The sequence below is a fragment of the Spermophilus citellus genome (genome assembly GCF_964194105.1).
Source record: "Spermophilus citellus genome assembly, chromosome: 1".
NCBI classification, from domain to species: domain Eukaryota; kingdom Metazoa; phylum Chordata; class Mammalia; order Rodentia; family Sciuridae; genus Spermophilus; species Spermophilus citellus.
In genome coordinates, this window is record NC_138182.1 from 63019935 (window position 1) to 63041086 (window position 21152).

At 31.5% G+C, this 21152-nt stretch overlaps 1 protein-coding gene across 4 annotated transcripts in view; it reads right to left on the bottom strand.

The window, feature by feature from the left end:
- TDRD3 (tudor domain containing 3) overlaps positions 1-21152 on the bottom strand; it is a 140551-nt gene that overhangs the window by 79397 nt on the left and 40002 nt on the right. For 2 of the 4 annotated variants that reach the window (XM_081284624.1, XM_081284625.1), the window contains exons 2-4: positions 16455-16539; positions 11270-11335; positions 6260-6313 (exon numbers count right to left, since the gene is read on the bottom strand). In XM_081284624.1, coding sequence (XP_081140750.1) covers positions 6260-6301 — 42 coding nt within the window. In that variant the 5' untranslated portion in view covers positions 6302-6313; positions 11270-11335; positions 16455-16539. Of the gene's footprint in view, positions 1-6259; positions 6314-11269; positions 11336-16454; positions 16540-21152 lie in introns of those variants that run through there. The other 2 variants (XM_081284626.1, XM_081284627.1) reach the window with 2 other exon arrangements.

The window sequence follows — 21152 nt, forward strand, 5'->3', positions numbered from 1 at the left end:
TACTGTTGAGGCAGGAGGACTATGAGTTCAAAGCCAACCTCAGCAACTTAGCAAGGTCCCAAGCAACTTGGTAGAACCCTTGTCTCTAAAAGAACAAAAAGGCAGGGAGGAAGGCTGGGGGTGTGGGTTGGTGGTTAAGCACCCCTGGGTTCAATCCCCAGTAACAAAAAAAGGGGGTGAGTTACACTTGACTTATTTCCACATTTTCTTTTTCAAATGGTATTAAATCAAATGTTATATTATATAGTAGACAGTGTGGAGAAGAAATGTTCTCTCTTGCCGAACTTCAATCAAAAATAAAAAATAAATCAATGGACTAACTAGCTATAAAGTTTTATATAATAAAATGCTTGAGGCAAAGCGGAAAACGACAGAAAAATCTGCTTAGACATCTGAAAAATAATTTCAACAAAAATTATCATTTTCACATCATAAAATATATCTTTAAATAGTATCACACTTGTAAATAAAATCCGGGCATATTAATTTATATTTTGAGCAAAAGAAATTTAAAATGATTGACAGATATTTATACTAAATTTCTTGAGCAAATATGGCTCCACATTGAAATTTTTTTACTCCACATTTACCAGTATTTTGCCTGCAAAAGAATAATTTTCTTTTAAAATTAGAACTAAAGAATATAACTTTAAAAAAGAGTCTAAATTTTCATCTAATTATTTTGTTATAACTACAAAAGAATTCCAAGTTGAAAGTTGTCCAAATTTGGGCAAAAGGGAAAGAAGAAAGGGGAGAGGACATGAGGGCAGGAAAGATGGTAGAATGAGATGTATGTATGACTGCACATATGGTGAAACTCTACATCATGTACAACCAGAGAAATAAAAAGCTGAGCTGCATTTGTGTACAATGAATCAAAATACATTCTGCTGTCATGTACAACTAATTAGAATAAGAAAAAAAGATGCCCAACATCTTTAACAAATATAGACGAGCTGCTAATTCAGGTTGAAATTTTCCTTTGGCTTTACTAATGTCATTACAATAGGACATTTAAATTATATAATAGAGAAGTTATGGTTATTATAGTGTTCATCACTGTTTACTTTATCATTACCAATATTTTTAGCCTATGCATGAAAAATATCTTGCCTTAGATGTTTAATACGGTCCACCAGTCACATGTGGCCATTTTCACCTACATTTAAGTCAATTAAAAATAATGAAGTTAAAAATTCATTTCTTCAGTTGCACTTACTATATTTCAGGTGTTTTATACCTGCACAGCACAGAGATAGACCATTGACATCAATGCAAAATGTGCCCTAGACAATCAGTGATGATCTAGTCTTAGGTGTTTCAAAGAAGGACTCAGGCATCCTAGGGACAGAACTTTCACTAGTGTCTTGGGAGGGAAACATTTCTTTCTATTTAATGTTTAATAGGAAAGAAATTAAGCTTTACTAATTTAATATCCAGAGTGACAAAGACATCCTCACTAAGCACGTATGACAGATATGAAGTCAGAGGCACCTTCACAGAATTTTGGGAGTTCTATATCCCCTGGTTGTTGACATGGCATTTTCATACTGGTTTGTTTGTGATAAGATAAACTGCCTTTTATTTATGCATAGTTAAATGGATATATTTACTGTATTGCCTAGCTTTAACACTAATGCTCACAACATGGATAAGATGCTGTAAAAGATTTTGCCAAAGAAATATAAACTGAAGATAACACAAATGATGCAACACAAGATAGGAACAAGACTCTTTTGCTGATCTTTTATATCTGGAACAAAAAAAGCTGGGGAATAATAGGAAGAAATACGTGCCCCCAATTCCTGATGCTTCCTAGCAAGCAGATTACTTATTTAATCAATCCAATTCCTGGCCTCTCCATTCCTTTTATAAAGTGAATAGTGGCCCCTCCAAAAGACTGATCCACCTGGAAATACAACCTCATTTGGGAAAAGGGTCTTTTCAGACATAATTAAAGTAAGGATACAGAAATGATAATACACTGGATTAGGATGTGCAATAAATCCAATTATGAGTGTCCTTGGAAAACGAGGGAAAACAAAAATAAAGATACCAGCTATAAAAATCACATGAACTTGGAGGCAGAAATTGAAGTTATGTATCTACAAGCGAAGAAGGAAAAAGTGTCTAGAACTAACAAAAGCTAGGAAAAGCATGAAACAGATTCTCTCTCAGGGTTTCCAAAAAGAACCAACCCAGGTGACACCTTGATTTTATACATCAGACCTGAAGAAATGTGAGAAAATAAATTTCCATGGTTTTCAGCTACCAAGTCTTGTGGCAATCTGTTACAACAACCTCAGCTAAGGCATCCACTAATGGAATGACTTGTCTAGGAAGAATAAACTGTATAAATTGGGTCCAGCCTCATCCTTCTTCCTCTTGAGATATAGCCAGGGACCCTAAAGAAAGAGGCAATTATTCAACAATATCAACAAGTTGGCAAATTCCATGAATTAGGATATGAGACTGTTAAGTTTCATGGTTCACTTAATTGGCCCATATTTTCCAAATATATTTTTATTAATAACAAAACGGACATTTTGGTCAATATCTGCCAATCAGTTCAAAAGCAAAGTAAAAAAAAAAGTACATACTATATATTAGATACACTTGAGAAACCCTCAAATTATGCATAAATTCTTTATAGTCATTTCTCAATGGGAATCACCAAGTCTTACTATTAGTACTTCTACAATTCCGAAATATTATTTAAGTATACCCATGAGATAAAATTTAAATTTTCATTATCCTTCTTATAATCTTCAGTTTATTATACTCTTCAGAATTACTAGATCTAAACACTATGAGTTCAAGATCCTATGAGTTCAACACTATGAGTTCAAATCATCTAAAAGCAGTCACAAAAATAGATGAGAATTTAAAAATCTGTGTTCACTATTAGGGCAACTCCAAAATAAAAGATATTAATTTTAAGTAAAAATAATAATTTTAAAAAGACTATAATCATTAACAACCCGAGATTTTGTTAACTGTCTGATTTTTCTTTTTTATACAAATAATAAGAACAAGTAAATAAAATCATTCTAAAAACTTTTTAAGGTAAGAGAACTTTATCATTGTATCTCCAGGTAAAAACCTCTAATAAACAATATCAAGTATCTGCCAGAAATATTCTCTGAGGCCATCATCTAGGCTTCATTCCTTCTTCTCCTGAGATAAATGAACATCTCTGTCATCTAAATTTCTAGGCAGTCATACAACTGGATATGGAGATTTAAATGAATATATTAGCTTATTAATTTGCTGGTTATAATAAATAGCATTCTTATGTACCAGAGTCTCCAAAGTTTATATGACACATAAATAGTTCTTTAAAGTTTGATCATACATAAATATTAAAACAGATATTTTACAACTCTAGAAACCACTTAAATTTATGTATTCTATGACAATATGAAAAAATCTGTCAGCCATTTATTTTTATAATCTTGCACCACCTTCTCCATCAAACCTAGAAATAAGCCATATATTTGACAGGAATCGGAGTATGATTCAGTTCTCATCAATGCTCCATCATTAATGCAAAGTAGATTAAAATTAAGAGGAAATAAAACAACTTCACCATCCACAATTCTTTTAACTTAAAATCATAATTCATTTTTTGTTTATCCTATCACAACTGCCAAAAGTATTTCCAAAGGCTTCAGGAGATTTCCTGGGGCTAATTATTTCATTCATTCATTTCAAGGGAAATTTTTTCCCCTCTGTACTGAGGATGGAATCTAGGGGAACTCTACCACTGAATTACATGCCCTTTCATTTTCAGTTTTTATTTTGAGACAGGGTCTCACTAAGTTGCTAAGGCTGTGATCCTCTTGCCACAGCCCAAAGAGCTGAGATTAAGGGATCTGCCACCACAACTGACATTCAAGGGAAATTTTTGGCTGGACCATTTACATCTGTACTTTAAGATCCAGGCACCTGGGCCATGTTGCAAGAAAGCTCTCTTGAAAGAAGAAAAATTATTCAGCCTATGGCTGTTTTAAAAGCCTAAAGGATAAGCTTTAAATAGCATTTATGATTCCCTCTTACTTAACTCCTTCTTTCTTTGTCAAGCTAACTCCACATAACATTTTTACACAATCGGACTTTAATAAACATGTAGGTGGTGCATAAAGAGAAAAAGAAAAAATATGATTGATTACACCTTGTACCATCCCTAAGTATGGTATCAGACCCAACAAAACTAAAATAAGAGGTCTGTATGACATTTAAAACTTCAGAAATATTCCCTGTGTCATCTGGAGAGGCCCTTAGGATAAGCCTTAACATGGAGAACATTTTCTTCAAGAAAAGATCTATGTTTCTTTAGGGTAGTAACTTAAGAGTCTCAACTTTTGACTAGTGGCAAAGTGAATCTTGGCCAGAATCTTAACTCACTATAAGTCAGCAGCACCAGCACTGGTTCCAGGTAGAAGCAAATACCACATCCCTTTTAGGAAAAAACATTTCTATTCAGGTACCAAGGATTCCCACACAGAAAGTTCAAGAAACATGAAATCTTGAGACTTAAAAGACAGCAAGCCACAAAGACTGAGAAACCTAAAAAAATTATCAAATAAAATTTTAGGCCTGTAAAGTCTTGAGAATTTGGAATTATCAAACAGAGACTATAGAAAAATCATCTACATCTACAGAATTTATATAGAATTCGGAATCCAGTAATTAGGAACAAACATTCCTCTCAAGAAAACAAGTGACATGTAAAAATATGTAACAACTATAAAATAAGCCTTTGAAAATTTCAAAAAGCAGCTACCAATCCATCCAAATTCTTTCATCACAATGTAAGTCAATTAAAAATCTATAACAAAAAAGAAAAAATATATATACCAATTATACTATAATTAAAACAGGCAAAGAAGAAACTATGAGATGAACCAAAAATATTTACAACTGAAAGATGATAAAATTACCTGTATAAAAACTTTGGGACACAAACTAGTGCTATGAGAAAAATTAATAGCCTTAGAAGATTTATATTAGAAAAAAACCAAAACAAATGAGTTGAACAACAGGTTGGAAAGGGGAAAAAATGAGTTCCAACTAGCTACAAAAAAGACAAATAAATGATATAAACTCAAAATACAATAGAGGGTTAATAAAAGTCTAGCATTATTCTTTATTCAGACTAACAAAATTGATGCCTCACATTATTAATCAAGAAATAAAAAAATAAAGGAAAATAATTTAAGGACTGAAGATGCAGAAAAAGCATTTGACAAAATATAGCATCCATTTATGTTCAAAACACAAGAAAAATAACGGATAGTAGAAACATACCTCAACACTGTAAGAGCTATCTATGCTAAACCCAAGGCCAACATCATTCTAAATGGAGAAAAATTGAAAGCAGTCCCTCTAAAAGGGATGGATTCCCTTTTTCACCACTTATATTCAACATAATTATAGAAACTCTAGCCAGAGCAATTAGACAGAAGAAAGAAATTAAAGGGATACAAACAGGAAAAGAAGAATTCAAAATATCCCTATTTGCTGAAGACATGATTATATATTTAGAAGACAAAAAAAAAAAAAAACCCTACCAGAAAACTCCTAAAACTTATAAATAAATTCAGCAAAGTAGCAGGACATAAAATTAACACCCATAAATCAACTGCATTCCTATACATCAGTGGTGAATCCACTGAAAGAGAAATTAGGAAAACTGTCCCATTCACAACAGCCTCAAAATAAAATAAAATACTTGGGATTCAATCTAACAAAAGAGGTGAAAGACCTCTACAATGAGAACTACAGAACACTAAAGAAACTGAAGAAGACCTTAAACAATGGAAAGATTTCCCATGTTCTTGGATAGGCAGAATTAATATTGTCAAAATGGCCATACTACCAAAAGCACTATACAGATTAATGCAATTCCTATTAAGGTTCTAGTGATGTTATTCATAGAAATACAAAAAGCAGTCATGAAATTCATTTGAAAAACTAAGAGGCCCAGAATAGCAAAGCAATCCTCAACAATAGAAGTGAAACATGAGGCATCACAATATCATAGTAACAAAAACAACATGGTATTGGCACCAAAACAGACATGAAGACCAATGGTACAGAATAGAAGGCATAGGAAAAACCCACATAAACAGAGTTATCTCATACTAGACAAAGACACCATAAAATGCATTGGAGAAAAGATAGCCTCTTCAACAAATAATGCTGGGAAACTGGAAAGCCATATGTAATAAAATGAAATTAGACCTCTATCTCTTACCTTGCACAGACTCAACTCAAAATGGATCAAAAACATAGGCATTAGACCACTTACCTAAAATGTAAGAAGTAAGATTATTTCAAGTGCCATAAAAGATACAATTCAAATGGATTTTATATATACTGCTAAAAGTAATACACATTCATGCAACTGCTTTGCAAAATAATCTGGCACTATTTCATCCATAAAGCTGAACGATGGCTTAACTCTATCTTACAGTAATTCATGTCCTGGTTATGTTCCCTAAGGAAAATCTTTCAAATGTACATCAGGAAATCTAAATATAGTCCTAAAAGGTAGTGTCTATAGTGTCTATTATCAAAACAATTAATAATAACCTCGATGGCCATCAACAGAATTAATATACACTTATTATTTTAGTTATGTTTACATCATTTAATATTATATAAGGGGCTGGGGATGTGGCTCAAGCGGTAGCGCGCTCGCCTGGCATGCGTGCGGCCCGGGTTCGATCCTCAGCACCACATACCAACAAAGATGTTGTGTCCGCCGAGAACTAAAAAATAAAATAAATATTAAAAAAATTCTCTCTCTCTCTCTCTCTCTCTCTCTCTCTCTCTCTCTCTCTCCTCTCTCACTCTCTCTTTAAAAAAAAAAAAATATTATATAAAAGAGAAAATGAATGAAATATGCAACAGACATACATTACAGTAATAATATTGAATGATAAACCCAAGTTATAGCAGATAATAACATGCTATCATTTTAAAAAGCTCCAAAACAAAATAATTAGGTTGTTAAGGAATAATGACATATGCAACCAAAATATTTGTAAAAGTCAAAGAGAATCAAACTCAAAATTTACAGCAGTTGTTCCTTGGTGTGGTGTTGTGGTGGTGTGTGTGGGGGGGGGAGACTAAGATCATAAGTAGAGTGATTGCAATGTTCCAGTTTTTACCAGCTGGTTGAGGATTCACAGGTGCTGACTTCATTTAATTATGCTTTAAAACATAGCTACTTGTATACATTAAATATTTAAAATAATTCACATGTTTTAAAATTAACACATTGAGTTCTCTGAAATGTCAGGAAAATTAGAGAACTAAGTCTACAACATATGCAAAAGGAAACACTCAAAAATAAAAGCACAGACACTGGTTGGATGACAGGGGTAAGCTTAGCAAAAACACTTCTGAAACAAGACAAGACAGAGATACTCATTTGTAGTATTTAACAATTTCCATGACTAATTTCAACTACCAACTAGGTATTCCTGCACTCTAAACTGGAAAGAGCTGCTGAAAATCAACATTCATAAACTAGAACAAGCTGAATCCAGTATACTACAAGTATTAGCACTGTGCTTTGTATCAGTGATCTCACTGGTCCTGCACACTTACCCTAGCACTGCTACAAGAGATTGAGTGCAATTTCAGTCAGTCAAAACCCCAAAATAATATTTTAAGTGACTTGATCATTTGACCACAGAAAATCTTGTTGCAATTCTAGTACCAGATGATCATTCTCTACACTTCAAGTTTCTCTCTTTTTTTAATCTTGTAATTTCCCACCTTTATTGTTTTTTATATGACAGCAGAATGCATTATAATTCTTATTACACATATAGAGCACAATTTTTCATATCTCCGGTTTATACAAAGTATATTCAAAACATACCTGTACTTTGGATAACAATGATCATCACATTCCACCATCATTTCTAACCCCATGCCCCCTCCCTTCTCCTCCAACCCCTCTGTATTAACTACAGTTCATCTATTCCTCTCATGTTCCCTCTCCCTATCCCACTATAAATCAGCCTTCTTATATCAAAGAAAACATTCTGCATTTTGGTTTTTGGGGATTGGCTAACTTCACTTAGCATTACCTTCTCTAACTCCATCCATTTACCTGCAAATGCCATGATTTAATTGTCTCTTATTGCTGAGTAATATTCCATTGTGTGTATATGCCACATTTTTTTATCCACTCATCTATTGATGGGCATCTAGGTTAGTTCCACAGTTTAGCTATTGTGAATTGTGCTGCTATAAACATCGATGTGGCTGTGTCCCTGTAGTATGCTGTTTTTAAGTCCTTTGGGTATAGATCGAGAAGAGGGATAAGCTGGGTCAAATGATGGTTCTATTCCCAATTTTCCAAGAAATCTCCATCCTGCTTTCCAGATTGGCTGCACCAATTTGCAGTCCCACCAGCAGTGTATGAGTGTACCTTTTCCCCCACATCCTTGCCAACACTTATTGTTGTTTGTCTTCATAATAGCTGCCATTCTGATTGGAGTGAGATGATATCTTAGAGTGGTTTTGATTTGCATTTTTCTAATTGCTACAGATATTGAATATTTTTTCATATATTTGTCAACAGAAAGTATATTGAAAATGTATATTGAAAATATTACTTTACAACAAAATCTGGAAGGGTCAAGACAGAGGCAGATTACTTATTCAAATACTCTACTTACTAAATGTTGCCATATAGCTTATGCAGACTCAAATAAAGTTTATTTTAAACTAGAACTAAAACATATGCAATTTAGTGACAGACGATTCTATATTCATGTCTTTATAAGGATTCAGTCACTATCAACATGGTAAAATGCTAGTTAATAAAGTATTTCAATAAAAGCATAAATAAATCATTAGTCTTTATTTTAGAGACAAATAATCCAAAGTAATGCAAATCACATAAAAATACATTTCTTGAACATTTACGTCGGCCTATTAAAGTTTTATTTTTATATAATGTATGGAGTTTTAACAGTACACGAAATGAGTAATGTGTCAGCTTCTTAAAAATTTTTATGAAAATTATTTTTCAAAATATCTTCATTAATACTGTGAGAATTATATTTGGTGTCAGAAACAAGTAATAAAAACAATAGTATTATTAAAGAGGAAGAACAAAAAAGAGGTATCTAATAATTTGTTTCATGTAAAAGGGCTAATTTCATATCTAATTTATACACAAAGTCTTACCAGCATTAAGAATGTTTTCAAGGATAAAATTTGGCAAAGAATATTCTAGACCAGAACATTTAGTTTTCATTGTTAGCTGCATTCAAAGAAAATCTTTAAAAGTAGTACTACACAAAACTTTTAGAAGTAAAAATGCTCTCAGAAATTGAAGGGAGCAGAGAAGTGTCACCACTAATACTTAGGAAATCACAGCAGAGGTAGATTCTCAGGTTCTCTATGGCCACAGAGCGAAATGGAAAACCAATAATCCAGAAAGCTCCAAAATTTTCTTTAAAAAACTGGTGTAAGGATGTGCAGACATTGCTTTGATATTACTTTTTTTTCCTGTGGAGAATCACTGTACTCATCAGACCTATCAGAGATTGCTGTCCAACTTGGGGGCTTATAATCCAGTATTTTTTTAAGTATACTTCCCAGACTAGCAAAATCAACTTTTCCTGGGAAACTTGATCAAATTTCAATGTTCCATCTTATTTAAATGGAATCAGAGACTCAGGCAGGAATAGGGGTGATTTGGGATCCAATCTCTATTACAGACAGATCTCAGGGCAATTCTTGTGGAAGAAGTTTGAGAACTACCACTGTAACCAAAAAGGAAATGTAAAAAAACTGGAAAAGAATCAAAAAGTACAATGAAGATGACAGACTAGCTTGAAACTAAGAATCTAAAAAGAACAGTTTTAGCAAAAAGAAACTTGTGGAAATGACATATATAAGTCTCCAAGTCTCTGAACATTATTCAAAAAAGATGGTAACCAGATACTCACCATTTCCTCTGAGGGACTATAAAGATCAGAGAATGCAAGTTGCAGCACATGAAATGTGGGTTTAAATATAAATAAAGCTTTCTCATTTTATTAAACATGCAAATGAATTTCTGAAGGAAGATGTAGAACCCTTTTCTCTGATGGTTGTTAACAGATTAATGATCTGTTAAATTGTAAACAGAGTAGTGCTCTTCTCTAATAGTTCTTACCATCTATTGCAAAAAATAGATTAATATTTAGGAAATATAAAAACATTGTTATATTAGAGACCTTTTATCCAAAATTTAAAAGATCTACTTTAAATATCTGAGTGCTAAAAAAATAAGAATGTGCATTCAAAAACAAATGTAGTCCTTAAAAATATTTCTTTAAAGTATAGCCAATAATGTTCCTTTAATAGTTCAAAAAGTGACAAGCACATATCAAATTGTTGATTAACACAATTTATATATATTTACCAATAAAGAGAAAATAACTCAACATGAATGATTAGGAAACAAAAAACTACTGACACATCTCTTAAAGATGTACGCTTATATTTAAAAAAGAGATCACTGAGCCAGACAATTGTGGTGCATTCCTATAATCCCAGTTATTTGGAAGGCTAAGGCAAGAGGATTGCAAGTTCAAGGCAAGCCTGGGCAACTTAGCAAGAGCCTGTCTCAAAAGAATAAGGGCTGGAGTATAGCTCAGTGAAAGTGCTTGCCTAACATGTGTGAAGCCCTGAGTTCAATTCCCAGTGCCATAAAGAAAATATAAATAAATTAATAAACAAACAAACAAACAAATAAATAAATAAATGAAAAGAAAAACAGATCATAGAAAAAGTTCATAATATGAATATATATTTGTACAATATAAAATTATAGCAAAAAACAAAAGCATATCTTTGCCAAATTGCTCCTAATATTCTCTTATAATCTGACACTCTTATTAAGTAAAATAAAAAGATAATTAAAATAAGAAGGTAGGAAAAGGTCTTTGTCCTGAGTTCCAATAACCTGTGGTAGGTCTTACATGTAAAGTAAACCATATTTATAATTCCTAATATAACCATATTTATAATTCCTAAAAGTGTTTTTCCTTTAATTTTTTTAAAGTCACAAAAATTTAAGTTTTAATATTTTTCAAAGTGTAGAGACAGTCGTTATAATGATGATTTTGTGAACTGTTCACTTACAAAATATTTTGCAATTGAAATTTATTGAAAAAATATTCCATTAATTTAGTAGATGTTCTTATTCATTGTACTTAGCAAAATTCAGGAAGTTAGCAATTTGCTTTACCTTTTCTACCTTTCCACCATTGATGTCACTGGGAAGAAATTTCTTGCCAATTGTTCTCAGATCTGTCTAAAATAAAAATATTATTATTAAAACAGAATTCTATAAAAAGTAAATCTAAATCTAATTTCATAAACAAAAGATGAAATTACTTAAGGTTTATAGAACAAAAAGTTTTTTACATGTCTTTATATGCATGAAATATGAGACCTTGTATGTTACTATTTACTGAACTGACATATGTTAAACAACTTATGTATGGGACTTTGTTATCTGAAAAGACTGCTTAAATGTATGAATCTCATAATAAGTTAATCAGTCTTTTCAGATAACATAGTCTCATGTTCAAGTTGTTTAACGTGTGCCAGGACAATGAATAGTAAAATATAAGGCCTTATATTTCCTTAGGTAACCTTTTAACTTACTCTCCTCTATTAAAATATCAAATTTGAGTTTATGTAAATTACAGTCTTACTAAAAACATAATGCCTCAATCCAAAATCAGAAGAGAGCTTTCAAATACATGAACATATTATATTTCAAACAAATGAATCCCATCCACATAACTCTGATATGCAAGACATGAAAACATGGCTAAAATATCCATATCCTAACAAAGAACATAACACTCAAATATACCAGGGAACAATACCACTGGAATAGCAAAGAAGTAAGATCTCACTAAAGAAAGAAATTATTTCATTTCCTTACACAAATTACAAAAATAGAAGTTGAAAAACAAACTGACTATATGAAAATACAGACATATAACTCCATAAATCACAGCAGAACAAAAAAATGAATACATAAGGACTAACACAGCATGACTTACAGCATTTGAAACACAAAGGAAAAACTAGGGCTGGGGTAGTGGCTCAGTGGTAGAGCGCCTGCCTGACATGTGTGAGGCACTGGGTTCCATCTTCAGCACCACAAATAAATAAATAAACAAACAAGCGTATCCATCAAAAAACAATTATATAGTCTATATAAAAAGCAGAACTTTTTAGGATTGTATCCTCTTGAAGTGAAAACCAAAGGACAGGCAAAAAAATTGTTCAGAGCAAAACTATCAGTATTTATGAAAAGTTTATGAACTGGACTTAGGAAAAGGTCCGAAATATTTAGGCTGAGAAACTATCTTGATGCTTGAGATAGTGCAATTAGTGTAAATCTAAAGTTGTATCATCTTTGTTATTCCTTAAATATAGTAAATAGTAGCTTTTCATTACCTTATGAACAAAATAAAATAGACTTAAATACATTTAATCACATACAGTATAAGGGAAAATTTGTATTACACTTAAGAAGAAAACACATTGTCATTTTTGACAATTACTTTGATATGAAATGAATATATATAAAGAGGCAGGAGTCTTCTTTGAACACCCACAATAATATCACCCTTTTTAAAATGTTTACATGTACTCAGTCAGATTAAGAAACAAGCATTTACATGCTATACAATTCCCACAGATCCTTTCTGGTCTTTTACCAACAGGACTCATAATTTATTTTATAATATAATATAAGGATCACCCCTACACTAAAACTCACCAAATGAAACTGCCAGGAAAATCAAGTCTCAAATACAAACACTTGTGCAAAATGTTTTAGGTTTATAATTCTTTTTGCAGCCTCAATCCAGAAACAGTGTAAAAAGAACATACGACCTCAAATTGTATGCCTTATCATTTCAAATGTACTTTGTAAAAATACTTTCTTATTCTAGCACTCCCTCCATTAGGACAAGTTTGAAAATCAAATGTTAACAAACATGAGCAATGACTTGCACAGAGTAAATACCTAAACATATATAACCATTAAGTCAAAAAATAGTCCATAAAATCATTGGCATTATTTTGAATTCAAAGATAGAAATATTGAAAATGAAAAACAAATTTTATGAACAGAAATATAAAAATCTTATGATACACTATAGTCCCTCATTTCTGGCTTTTACTAATTAAGAAATTTAATTCAAAATAAAATGAAGAATCGAGTAAAAGTTAATGAGCACTAGACAAAAATCCTAAAATTTGATTCATCACAACTATAATTAATCACATGTCCCTAACCCAGTTAATTTATTCATAAAATGGAAAAAATACCAACTCTATTTCACAAAGCTAAACCAAAACAATACACTCAAAGTTTATATAACTCTTAAAGTACTACAAATATACATAGGGCATGTTATTTCAGTGTGCTTTTAGCAAGATGAAAATGACATTCTAAATCTTTTTCTTTTTTGGGGTACCGGGAATTGAACTCAGGGGGGCACTCAACCACTGAGCCACATCCTTAGCCCTGTTTTGTATTTTATTTAGAGACAGGGTCTCACTGAGTTGCTTAGGGACTCACTTTATGCTGAGGCTGGCTTTGAACTGGCAATCCTCCTGCCTCAAAGCCTCCCAGGTCCCTGGGATTACAGGCATGCACCACCGTGCCTAGTGATATTCTAAATCTTTAAAGACTCTAAATTCAAAGTCAGTTTAGGAGTACAACAAAAGCAATTTTTTAATTCAACATTTCATTATATCAGGATTGCCAGAACAATGGCTGTGTCCCAAAATACTTTTATTATCAAACATAAAAGAAATACTTACCTGGAAAAAAAAACTTTGTTGAAAACTTAATTAAAAAGAAAAACAAAAATTAAGTAAAAATTTTATTGATATTTCAAAGTATCTACCCACTTATACACATGTTGCTGACTATTCAAATAAGTTTAAGATATCTGGAAATAACATAACTCCTCTATGTACATATAATGAATATACCACAATGAAACACCACACCATGTACAACCACAAGAATGGGATCCTAATTAGAATAAGTTATACTCCACATATGTCAAAATACACTCAAATGTTTGTATATCTAAAACAAATTTTAAAAATCTCAGGAGAGAAAAAGAAATACAACTGACTTCAATTTTTATTAATAGTGCTTAGTAATTTAAGACTGCTATCACTTATTTTTCTGAATAACTCACATATTTGAATCAAAACCATATGCAGGACTTCAATGTCACTTGTTAATATTCTTATTCCCTAGTTTACAGAGGTTAAAAAAAAAAACTAAAAAACTAAGAACACTCCTTTTCAATACCTCCCTTTAAATCTGAACCTAGAAGAGTCATACAACAGATTTGAGGGAGCTATTTTTAGAAAGGCCTACTTAACAAAGTTAAGAGATAGGGTGCACAGCCTAGACTATCGGTATAAACATTGTGAACACCTGCTGTTTTGGGGTGTGGGGGAAGTGAAAACCAGAGTCTAGAATTTGGGTGCATGCTGGGTAGAGGGCACCTTTGCAAGCACCCAATAAAAGCTTTGGGCACCAACCTTTAAGGGACCTCCCTGGGCAGAAACATTGTATACATATTATTCTATTGTTCACTGCTAGATAAAGCAACAAATTTACTGTGTCCCCCACAGGACAAGAGACAATAGGAAAGAGACTACATACATGAAATATATATAAAATAATAATCAGTAATACAAGTCTTTCTTAACTAATCACTAATATTCAATAATCTTTTGAAAAGTTAAAAAATAAATTAAATTGGATATTATAAATGCTTGAAATTTATTAAAAGGTGAAAAAACTTCAAAAAGTAGATTTGTCTGGTATAGGCTTCATCCTAAAAGATTTTTATTGTTTCTATTATTATACTGTGTAATAGCTATGTACTCAAATATTTTACTATACACTTCAAAGAAAATGATAAAGACAAATTAATTCATTCAGTAGTGATCATTAGTCACTTCTGTGTGTATAACAAATACTTGATCTTGATTTTTTTAAGTTCACACCAATGATGGACAATTCATTACTATTTACCCAAGTATATAAATAAGACAAAGAACAGAAGACTGTCATAAAATCTGTTTCCCATCATTTTTAGAAAGCTATTTTTAAATAAACAAGAAATAAAGTTCTTTACAACATTTTAAAAGTAGAATTCACTAGTTTGGGTGCAAGGTAAAGAAAGTTAAAGCATCTAGGAAATATTGCCATTATAATCATAGATAACATGTATAATTCCTAACTAATGATTACTATTAAAAAACTCAGTCATTTGTTTATTAAAAATCAAAATACTCAGTTCCAAAACAAACAAACTTAACCTAAATAAAATTCAAACCTGCAAAAAACGCCAAAAGTTCAGAACATAAAATTTATGTTTAAGCTCAAGTTTAATTCTATAAATTTAAGTGCTTTCAAAAGAAAACATTAATTATACATTTATTTATATTTCAAATGTCCTTAGTATCCACTATTTCTGCTTTTCATTATCTGTGCTATGATACCCACAGAACTATGAGAATTTCATTGATTATACATAACAAAATAAAAATTTGATTATTAATAGATTGTTTATTGTAAAAAAAACTATACTTGTTTGATTGTTAATAGAGTGTTTATTAAAAGAACTACCAGAAGGGTAACTGCAGAATTGAAAAAGAACATTTATTTACTCTTTACATCAAAAAATATTTAAAATTCTCAAAAAAAGCCAATATAATTATGGAAAAAGTATACCTACACAGTTAAGTGGGGGAAGAGAGCTAGAAAGAAAAATACCAACAAACTAAAACCTTAATAATAAGGCTACTTTTCTTATTTTGATTTTCTGTAATTTCTATAATGTTCCACAAGTATTTTAAATCAGGAAAAGTTATTTTAAAACAATAAATACAACTGTCAAAAGGCTATAACCTAGTTTCCCATGCAAACCAAAATGAAAATGTATTTTAATGAGTGAAAAATTTTTATATTGCTACTGAAAATGTTATAAAATTCTACAAATAATCACTGTGTTAAAAAGAAATGGGCTGGGGTTGTGGCTCAGTGGTAGAGTGCTTGCCTCACATGAATGGAGCACCAGGTTTAATCTTCAGCACCACATAAATAAATAAAATAAAGGTATTGTGTCCATTTACAACTAAAAATTAAAAGAGAAAAAAAAAAGAGGAGAAGCCTGGATTAGACATTTTTTTCTTTTTATTGGATTCTGTATAATAGGCATTAATAATTGGCTATTATGTGATTACCAAATTCAACAAACATCACAACTTAAAATGTATAAGACAATGAAAGATATTCTTCCTATTATTTATAATAAAATCCAGTTTAGTCTGTTTTTCAAAATGTTTATAAGTTAATAAACGTAACCTACATTGAGAGCAATCAGGATGATGTCATTTACATTGACTTTGTCAGGAGAACTTGTGCAAGCTTCAATGCCTTCATCTGAAAGATACCTGTAAAGATAAAATAAATAGCTTAATATTATCTAAAATCAAAATTAACCAAAATTCTTTTCTTAAGATTACATGTAACCTTGTTCTCTACTATAAAGTGCTTTTACTACAAAAACTAAAAGAGTCTGCTTACAGATTTCTAGTTTACTATTACTGACAGAACAAAGTGGAAAATTCATATACATATTTTTCTTTGTGCCCTTAAAAGGATATTATGTTATTAAAAATACCTACCCCTACAAATTATAAAAAAGGAAAGTCTAGCTAACAATAATTCTAAAGGCAGAAGTTGTACAGGGATGGAAATTTGACTTTAAGCAAAATATCATGTGATTTCTTTCAAGTTATGACTATGTAAGGATTTCTGAATATAACAAATTATAAAATACAGCTCAATTTCAAACTTCCAAAATTCCCCTTGTTCACACTTCATATTTTAAAATCTTTATGTTTTGAATTTATTCTACAATTATCAAAAAACAGGATATCCACTCTACAGATTATCCTAACATGTTAATGATCCATCAGTAAATATTGAACTATTTTCACAAAAGGAGAGAACCTAAATTGACTAGAACTTGGGATTTACATATTAATATTTTTATTTTATAAACATTTAAAACTTCAATATGAACAATGAATTTAAAAATTAATAAAAATAAATGTCAAAATTTGCTTCAACATGTACCAAGAATGTAGTAAATGAAAGAACAAAACACAAGGTTCCACTGTGACCTTTAATTGTGGTCATCAGGAAAGAAAGCAATAGAGTTGGTCCCACTACAAACCCAATGGAACTCAAGGGAAGAGAATTATAATCAATTCCCATGAACCAGCTTTGAGTAAGTAAAACCCAAGGGTATGAACCCTAAAGAAAAAATGGACCCAGGGAGCTTTTGCTTACTAAAACATCCTGCAAAAACACACATTTCTCCCCTTTAGCAGATATTTTGTGGAACAGTAACATTATAAAACCCCTCATTACAATTTTGAATTATAAAAGTACATTTGAATATATTATATTGACAAGCATGGCACTAAAGAGTTAAATTTTTATACTAATTTTAACTTGGAATAATGCAATTTTAAATTGCCAATGTTTTTGTCCTGAAAAAACTTTTATAAAGGTACTTTTAGAAAATACTTCCCTTTTTCATAAATAGCAGATGTTAAAATTCTGTCTTAAAGTCACGTAATTGGCAACCATGAACAAATTCTTTAACTTCAGAAAAAAGAATAAGTGTATCTTTTTCCTATGGCAGATAATTAATTCAATAAGAAGAATTAGAGAGCCCAAGTACCACTAACTACAACTGTCTTTATTTCATCTTCAAAAGTCACCAGACATACAAAACAGACTTGTGCAAATCACAGTTTAAGAATCTCAATCAGCATAAAACAAATACTACCACTTTATGCTAATTTCTTTTTTTTTTTTTTTGAGAGAGAGAGAGAGAGAGAGAGAGAAAGAGGGGGAATTTTTTAATATTTATTTTTTAGTTTTTGGTGGACACAACATCTTTATTTTATTTTTATGTGGTGCTGAGGATGGAACCCAGCGCCCTGCTCATGCCAGGAGAGCGCGCTATCACTTGAGCCACATCCCCAGCCCAGTGCTAATTTCTTAATTCCAGATAGTGGATCTCCATCACAACCCTTTACCACAACTTAAAAAAAAAAAGGCAATTTTCCTTTGATTCATTCTTCTGAAGGTAAGTAAAAATTCTTGAGTCTTATTCACTGGCTTTGCTGTTGTATACAAAATGAAAAGAGCAAGCTGGTTGCAGAGGCGCATACCTGTAATTCTAGTGATTTGGGTGACTGAGGTTCACAAGTTTGAGGCCAGCCTCAGCAACTTAAGGAGGCTTTTAGCAACTTGGTGAGACCCTACCTCAATTTAAAAAAAAAAAAAAAAATGAAGGCACTTCACCAAAAAGAAAACTTTCATATTAAAAACAAAACAAAACTAAGATGCCAAGGAAAATTACAAATACATGCCCCAGCTGAAATAGGCAGCCATAGTATAGCTTTAGTTGACTGTCTTCATAAGGACAGGTAAAGCAGCTATTGTTAGATCTGATTTTTAGCTTTTAGGTTTTTGTAAAGGCAATATACAAGCCAAACAAAACATGTTTCAGCCTGCATGTGGCACACACACACTGCACTTACTAAATCTGTTTCTCTGCTTATTTGCTCTTATTCACTTCCAAATTGCTTCTGACATACAGTGTTCTCAAGTATCTCAATAATGTCACTCATAGTCAACTTTCTTTTGAGGCAAACAGGAATAAGATATCTTTTATATCATTTTGTATGGCACTACGAAAGCAAAGAACACAATTATACGTCTAACAAATTTCTTAGCAGAGTTTTGTACACCAGACTAAAAGGTGTAAAAATCATTTAGGTCAATCTTTGACCAAAATATTTTACAAACTGGACACATATAGAAAACCCACCTTTACTTCAGACTTCCAAACTATCAAAAAAGGGGTGAAGGACAGGGGTCACTGGGAATTGAATAGGGCACTTACACAGATGTGTGTGTGTGTGTGTGTGTGTGTGTGTATGTGTGTGTATGGATGATAGGGTTCTGCTAAATTATTGCAGGGTTTTGAAGCTGGCCTTGATCTGAGATACTCCTTCCTGCCTCAGCCTCCAGAGTTGCCGAGATTACAATGCTTGATTACAGGTATGTACCACCATGCCTGTCTTCAGATTATGAAAAATTTTAAGGTAGAAAAAAGACAGAAACTGAGCCATAAAAACAAACAATACAGTTTTTTTCCCTCTGACCACCTCTACCCATTTAAATAATGAATACTCATTTAAATCTGAACTCGACCTGGATTTCTAAAATAAAGACAGATTCTATTAGTACACACTAATATATAGTAGGCTAATTACACAAGAAAACTTGAATATACCAGGAAGAAAAATCATCAAAACATTCTTCCTAAATGGATTGGACTTTGTCAACTAAGATAAAGCAGATATCTGAACACTCATTTTAACCATCTATGAATAAAACCTTAAATAAAATGGCTACATTTATTTTTTTTCGGGGGGGGGGGGGGGTCCCAATGGGCTATCACATTGGCAAATACTAGCCCTTTGTAATATCAAAATACCAAAATGAGAATTTAATATATAAATTCCTGCTTAGCCACAAAGAAAATAAAGATAATGAACTCCCAATTACCCAAGTAAATATGGAGACAGGAGAGAATAAAATACAACATAATCAAAAACCACTTATGTTAAGAAGTATTTTTGATTTTAGCAAATATGGAAGCTCTGATCTGCAAACTGACAAAACATTAAATAAAACAAAATTTTAAAAATTATCTACATAATATTCACTCTATCTAAATTGTTTCTATCTCTACTATTTAAGTAGATTGTAATACACCTGCCCAAATTTTGGTTATCCTATCCTTCTATAGTTATTGCTCTTCCAACTTAGGGACATCAAAATAATGTGATTCCCTTCTCTAGGGCAAAAGAAAATGCTTACAAATAACTATTTTGAATATAACTTGGGAAAATACAATATTTAGCCATATTGAGTAACAAGATTAGAAAGGTAACAAGATTAGAAAGGAAATAAGACTAATGAGAATTTGGGCACAAAATATGCTTCACATAACCTAATATAGATCAAATCAATATATTCAATATAGCTTACAGATGTATTGGGGAGAGATCACAGACAAGAATATTAATTGGAACATCAGCAGTAAATTGAATGAATCCATGAGATTCCATGCCCAATCTTTATTAAATCCAGCAACTAGGAGGATCAGAATTCCACTAAAGGTAATTCAGAGGTGGAGTCACTATAAGAAATAGTGGAAAATGAAAAAAAAATCTTTTATTTCATTTTCCTTAATAACCAAGTATGTCTTTCATCACTACCATTTTCTTGTCCAGACTCTTAACATACAGTAGATGCCTACTAGAGCAAAATGAATGCTACAATCTATCTCTACAATCTTCATTCTTACGAAAAGGATCTGAATCAATGCTAGCTTAAAATTTTATTTTCTCTATGGCTTACACATAAATGGATCAGACAAATAAAATTATGTATTATTTGAAGTACCTCTATTAGTATTTGGTGTTGATCTTAATCTAGTAAACCATGTAATATGAGATTTATTTTATTCAATAATAAACAATCTTTAAAAATGTATTCTCAGTGTTTAGTTTATGATTTATTTTATGCACAAATGTATATTATGTTCACCATTTAACTGACCTATGATACTATTTTTTATGTACATGTATAAACATTCATCACAAAATTTATTTTAATTTTTTCTCTACTAACCCTTCAGATTGTTATATTATAAAACCAGAAACAACAAAAGCAAAGACAAGAAAAAATACCATGAACTTCATAAAACATTTCATGAAACTAATCTGAACCAAATGGAAAGGATGAATACACAAAGAGTTCTTCAAGAAATTACTTAATAATACAGAATTTCTGGAAATGTAAAACAATACAAAATGCCTTGATATACATATCATTTAACATTCATACTAGTCAAACTTCAATATTTCAGTGGCCAGACCCAAAAAATATATTTTTAAAGATTAAGAGACAG